Here is a 6,882-nt window from a genome sequence, read left to right as displayed (position 1 = left end):
AAAAAAAAAAAAAGAAAGCACTTCTGCTCAATCTCTGAAGACAGAAAAGAAACAGTACATTATTCTTTATATAAACTGTTTATAACTGGCAACAACAAATTGAGTCTTCCCTTGCCTTTTTTTAGACAAAACAACTCTAATTCCTTTAGCTTTTCCCTTAAGAGGTAAAAGATAATTTTCTGGTGAGTTTTATTTCCTACTCCATAATTTGTCTTTTCTCCAACTTTGTCTTTTCTATTTTACTCACCAAGTTCTTTTCCTTGTTTCTTAAAGGTGTCTACTTCCCTTTATTCTTAAATTTACTCCAAGTTCTAAAGTGCCAATCTAAGTGTTTCTGTTTGTTAATTTTTGTAACTCCCAACTGTCCTAAGAGGACTCAGACCTTATTCTCTACTCCTAGAATTCTTTGTTAACCATTTCCATTTGCCCAAGTTCACTTCATACATGCCTGAGAACCTGGTATCCTTTTACAAAAAAGCACAGGGATTCTGAGACCAAGGAATCCTCCAAAGCATGTATCAAGTAACATTCCAGATTCCAAAAGCATTCCACTAACCTTCCCTCTCCCCACAAAACAGATTCATTAAAATATAGCTATCTACCAAGAGTATCAGAGCAAAAGATACAGCTGTTTACCCATTAAAAGGCTAAAGACACAGGGCTGGATGCAGTGATTCACACCAGTAATCCCAGCATTTTGGGAGGCTGACACAGGAATATCGCTTGAGCTCAGGAGTTTGAGACCAGACTGAGCAACATGCCTACAAAAAATTTAAAAACTGCCAAACGCAGTGGCTCGTGCCTGTAATCCCAACACTTTGGGAGGCCAAGGTGGGTGGATCATTTGAGGAGTTTGAGACCAGCCTGGCCAACACGGTGAAACCCTGTCTGTACTAAAAATACAAAAAAAATCAGCTGGGCGTGGTAGCACATGCCTGTAATCCCAGCTACTTGGGAGGCTAAGGCAGGAGAATCGCTTGAACCCAGGAGACAGAGATTGCAGTGAGCCAAGATCATGCCACTGTATTCTAGTCTTGTCAACAGAGTGAGACTCCATCTCAAAAAAAAAAAAATTAAAAATTAGCCAGCCATGGTGGCTCACACCTTTTGCCAGCTACTCAGGAAACTGAAGTGAGAGAATCACTTGACCCTAGGAGTTTGAGGCTGCAGTGAGCCATGACTGCACCACTGTGCTCCAGCCCAGGCAACAGAATGAGACTCTGTCTCAAAGAAAAGTAAAGAAATAAAATCAATCCCCAAAAAAAAAAAAAAAAACCTTTAAAAAATTTTGTTATACAACAGAGTCTGCATCAATAGCTACCAGAAAAAGCTCTCCATCTACCTGCCCAGGTGTAATTTTCATCACCCACCTTGTTTCAATGAGGTAAGCGGTATATGTTTCTTGCATGTTCATGGCATTTCTTCCAGTTCGTTTTTCTGCTTCTGAAACACTGATTTCTATCTTCTTCAACCAAAAATTATTGTGTGTCATCTGGACAAAAATAAAACAACAACAACAACAACAAAAAACTCTTTAAGATGGTACTGAAAAAAGTCTCACCCACATAAATTAAACCCATTATTGGGTTTACATATTTCGAAATAGTTACTTATAGTTCTTGAGTTGCCAGGGGTTGCAAAATGACAGCAGCAAATGATAGCCTTTATCAACATACAAAAGTACATTAACTTTTCCAGAAGTATTTATATATGTATTTATTTTTATTTTTATTTTTTGAGACCAAGTCTCACTCTGTCACCCAGGCTGAAGTGCACTGGTGCAATCTTGGCTCACTGCAACCCTCACCTCCTGGGTTCAACGGATTCTCCTGCCTCAGTCTCCCAAGTAGCTGGGATTATAGGCATGCACCACCACGCTCAGCTGACTTTGGTATTTTCAGTAGAAATGGGGTTTCACCATGTTGGCCAGGATGATCTCGAACTCCTGACCTCAGGTGATCCACCTGCCTTGGCCTTCCAAAGTGCTGGGATTATAGGCATGAGCCACTGTGCCCGGCCTTCCAGAGGTAGTTTAAAAGGTACTATATGTTGAATGATTAAAATTTAGACATTTCATAAGTGACTAAGAATAATCTATAGAAATACATATGAAAATATCTTAAAAACACATTAGACACAAAGGATTCCGGAAGGATAGTGAATAGGAAGCACCAGGAATCCATCTCCCCACCTAGACAACAACTGGACTGGCAGACCCTGTCTGATGTAAGTATTTGGGAACTCTGGAGTCCAATAAAGGCTTGCAACTCCTAGGGGAAGGCTTGGATGACAAAATGTGGTTACTTTCAATCAATTTCAGCTACCTATCCCTTAGTGCCTAACAGGCAGCTGTGCAGCATTCCTGGAACAGCCTGATGAAGCCAGGGTAGGCAAAAAGGGCCTTGTTCTCCAAACATCCAGGATCTCTCCTCTGATCACCAACTGCTTCTTCTAAGACGCACAGACAAAGAAGTAGTGGCCATTGCTGTTGCTCCTCCCCACACTGTTGCAAGCCTCCTTTCCTGGCTGAAGTGACTTCCAGGGGATTCAAAAGCCAGCATTCTATTTTTCCTCCCTTCATTTTTATTTTGACCCTCTTTTGTAAGCCATTTAGCCAGGTGTGGTGGTGCGTGCCTTTAGTTCTGGCTACTAAGGAGGCTGAGGCAGGTGGATCAGTTCAGCAAAGGAAGTCAAAACTAGCCTGGGAAACACAAAGAAAAAATTGGACATTTAAAAACAACTGGATATCCGAGGACAATTAGAAAATAATCACACATGCCCAGGAAAAGGCTCAAGCTCAGGAAAGATCTCTAAAGACTAAGTTTACACCTCTCTCAGGTTGATCTTTGGCATGAAGACAGCCTACAGTAATTAAAAAATAAATAATAAATAACAAAAACAACAACCCCCAGGGTAGGAGAAGAATTCGATATCCAGAGTTACCACATTATTACATGCAAATGCCTAGTTTTCAACAACAACAAAAAAATCACAAGGCATATAAAGAAACAGGGTGGTATGAACCCTCCAGAGGGAAAAAATACATCAACAGAAACTGCTCCTAAAAAAGACATGATGACAGATCTACTAGAAAAAGACTTTATCCCTTTATCCCTTTTTTCATTTCTTTTTTCCTTTTTTTTTTTTTAGACAGAGTCTAGCTCTGTCACCCAGGCTGAATTGCTATGGTGCAATCTCAACTCAGTGCAACCTCCGGCTCCTGGGTTCAAGCAATTCCTGTGCTTCAGTCTCCTGAGTAGCTGGGATTACAGGCGTGTGCCACCAAACCGGGCTAATTTTTTTTTTTGAGACAGAGTCTTGCTCTATCGCCAAGAGTGCAGTGATGCGATCTCAGCTTGCTGCAACCTCCACCTTCTGGGTTCAAGGGATTCTCCTGCCTTAGCCTCCAGAGTAGCTGAAACTACAGGCCATGTTATCCAGGCTGGTCTTGAAGTCCTTGGCTCAAATGATCCACAAGCCTCCGCCTTCCAAGCTGCTGGCATTACAGGCAGGAGCTACCATGCCTGGCTGACAAAGACTTTAAAGTAATCATCTTATAGACGCTCAAAGAACTTAAAGGAAGATGTGGAGAAAGTCAAAAAAATGATTTAAAAAAAAAATGATGTATGAACAAAACAGAAGTATCAGTACAGAGACAGAAAACTTAAAAAGAAACCAAAAAGTGGCTGGGCATGGTGGTTCACGCCTGTAATCCCAGCACTTTGGGAGGCTGAGGTCAGGAGTTCAAGACCAGTCTAGCCACATGTTGAAACCCCGTCTTTACTGAAAATATAAAAACTAGCCAGGCATGGTGGCGGGCACTTGTAATCCCAGCTACTCAGGAGACTGAGGCATGGAGAATTACTCGAACACTGCACTCCAGCCTCGGTGATAGGGCAAGAAAAAGAAAAAAGAAACCAAAAAGAAATTCTGGAGCTGAAAAGTACAGTAACTGAAATTAAAAGTTCACTAGAGGGGTTCAAAGGCAAATTTCAGCAGGCACAAGAGAGAACTGGCAAACTAGAAGATAGGAGAATGGAAATTATCAAGTCCGAGGAACAGAAAAAAGATGGAAGGAAAGTAAACAGAGCTTAAGGGAGAAGGAGGACACCATCAAATCAACATGTGCACTCTGGTAGTAAGGAAGGGGAGAGTAAAAAGGGGAAGGGACAGTATCTGAAGAAATAATGGTAGAAAATTTCACAAATATGATAGAAGAAATGTATATAAACATCCAAGAAGCTTGACAAATTCCAAAATAAGATGTTCACTGAGACCTTATAACTTTTCAGAGACAGAATCTTGACAGCAGCAAGACAGAAGCAACTGATCCTATATAAGGAATCTTCAATAAGGTTATCAGCAAATTTCTCATCAGAAATTTTGGAGGCCAGAAGACAGGGAGCTGACATCTTCAAAGTGCTAAAAAATAAAAATAACTGTCAATCCAGAATCCTGTATCTAGCAAACTGTCCTTCAAAAGTGTAGGAAAAATTAAGACATTCCCAGAGGCAGGAGAATCGCTTGAACCCAGGAGGCAGAGGTTGCAGTGAGCCAAGATCGCACCACTGAACTCCAGTCTGGGCAACAGTCAGGCTCCGTCTCAAAAAAACAAAACAAAAAAAATAATGAAAATGAAATTATAAAAATAAGTCAATTTACAATAGCATCAAAAAGTAAAAAATACATGGGAATTAAGGTGGTAAAAGACTTGTACAATGGAAACTAAAACATTGCTAGAGGCCGGGCGCGGTGGCTTAAGCCTGTAATCCCGGCACTTTGGGAGGCCGAGGCGGGTGGATCACGAGGTCAGGAGGTCGAGACCATCCTGGCTAACACAGTGAAACCCCGTCTCCACTAAAAAATACAAAAAAATTAGCCGGGCGAGATGGCGGGCGCCTGTAGTCCCAGCTACTCGGGAGGCTGAGGCAGGAGAATGGCGTGAACCCGGGAGGCGGAGCTTGCAGTGAGCTGAGATCCGGCCACTGCACTCCAGCCAGGGCGGCAGAGCGAGACTCCGTCTCAAAAAAAAAAAAAAAAAAACATTGCTAGAAATTAAAAGAAGATAAATAAATGAAAACACATCCCATGTTCATGATTTGGAAGATTTATTATTATTAAGATATCAAAACTACCCAAAGCACTCTATATATTCAATGCAAACCCTATGAAAATCCCAATGGCATTCTTTGACATTCTTTGCAGAAATAGGAAAACTCATCCTAAGAGTCATATGGAATCTCAAGGGACCCCAAATAGCCAAAACAATCTTGAAAATGAAGCATAAGGCTGGGCGCGGTGGCTTACGCCTGTAATCCCAGCACTTTGGGAGACCAGGGTGGGCAGAACACGAGGTCAGGAGATGGAGACAATCCTGACTAACACGGTGAAACACCGTCTCTACTAAAAATACACAAAATTAGCCGGGCATGATGGCGGGCGCCTGTAGTCCCAGCTACTCAGGAGGCTGAGGCAGGAGAATGGTGTGAACCCAGGAGGCGGAGCTTGCAGTGAGTCGAGATCACGCCACTGCACTCCAGCCTGGGCGACAGACCAAGACTCTGTCTCAAAAAAAAAAAAAAAAGAAAAAGAAAAGAAAAGAAAATGAAGCATAAATTTGGAGGACTCATACTTCCTAGTTTCAAAACTTACTACAAAGCTACAGTAATAAAAACAATATGGTACTGACATAAAGACAGGTATATAATGAAATCGAATAGATAGTCCAGAAATAAACCCTCGAATACATGGTCAAACAATTTTGTGACAAGACAGTTCAATGGGAAAAGGACAATGTTTCCAACAAATGATGCTGGGGAAACTGAATATCCACATATAAAAAAATTATATTAGACCCTTACCTAATACCCTACACAAAAACTAACTTTAAATGGTTCAAAGACCCAAGCATAAAACTCTTAGAAGAAAACCCAGGGCAAAAGTTTCAAGACATTGGATGTGACCATGTTTTCTTGGATATGACACCAAAGGCACAGGCAGTAAAAGAAAACACTGGCAAACTGTACTTCATGAAAATGAAAAATGTCGTTCATCAAAAGACAGTATTAACAGGCCAGGCGAGGTGGCTCACGCCTGTAATCCCAGCACTTTGGGAGGCGGAGGCAGGAGGATCACTTGAGGTCAGGAGTTCAAGACCAGCCTGGCCAACATGGCAAAACCCCATCTCTACAAAAACACAAAAATTAGCCAGGTGTGGTGGCATGTCTGCAATCCCAGCTGCTTGGGAGGCTGAGGCAGAAAAAAATCGCTTGAAACCAGGATCCAGAGGTTGCAGTGAGCCAAGATCACACCACTGCATTTCAGCCTGGATGACAAAGCGAGACTCTGTCGCTAGAGGAAAAACAAAACAAAACAAAACAAAAACGAGACCAGCCTGACCAACATGGAGAAATCTTGTCTCCATGAAAAATACAAAATTAGCCGGGTGTGGTGGCACATGCCTGTAATCCCAGCTACTCAGGAGGCTGAGGCAGGAGAATTGCTTGAACCCAGGAGGCAGAGGTTGTGATGAGCCAAGATTGCACCACTGCACTCCAGCCTGGGCAACAAGAGTGAAACTCCATCTCAAAACAAAAACAAAAACAAACAAACAAACAAAAGGACAGTATTAGAGTAAAAAGGCAACCCAAAGAATGGAAGAAAGTATTTTCTCTCACGGATCCAGACTATTTAGGGAACTCCCAAAACTCAACAACAAAATACAACCCAATTTGGCCAGGCACGGTGGCTCACGCCTGTAATCCCAGCACTTTGGGAGGCCAAGGCGGGTGGATCACCTGAGGTCAGGAGTTCGAGGCCTGCCTAGCCAACATGGCAAAACCCTATCTCTACTAAAAATACAAAAAATTAGCTGGGTGTGGT

The 6,882-nt window shown here is 42.1% G+C and overlaps 1 protein-coding gene across 1 annotated transcript in view; it reads right to left on the bottom strand.

The window, feature by feature from the left end:
- The window catches only part of SNX4 (sorting nexin 4), an 81,467-nt gene that overhangs the window by 63,325 nt on the left and 11,260 nt on the right, over positions 1 to 6,882 (bottom strand). The window contains 1 exon segment of the mRNA XM_017855356.1: positions 1,371 to 1,492. Coding sequence (XP_017710845.1) covers positions 1,371 to 1,492 — 122 coding nt within the window.

Source organism: Rhinopithecus bieti, unplaced genomic scaffold (assembly GCF_001698545.2).
Source record: "Rhinopithecus bieti isolate Rb0 unplaced genomic scaffold, ASM169854v2 scaffold_39586, whole genome shotgun sequence".
NCBI lineage: Eukaryota > Metazoa > Chordata > Mammalia > Primates > Cercopithecidae > Rhinopithecus > Rhinopithecus bieti.
This window is presented reverse-complemented; position numbering and strand designations above follow the sequence as displayed.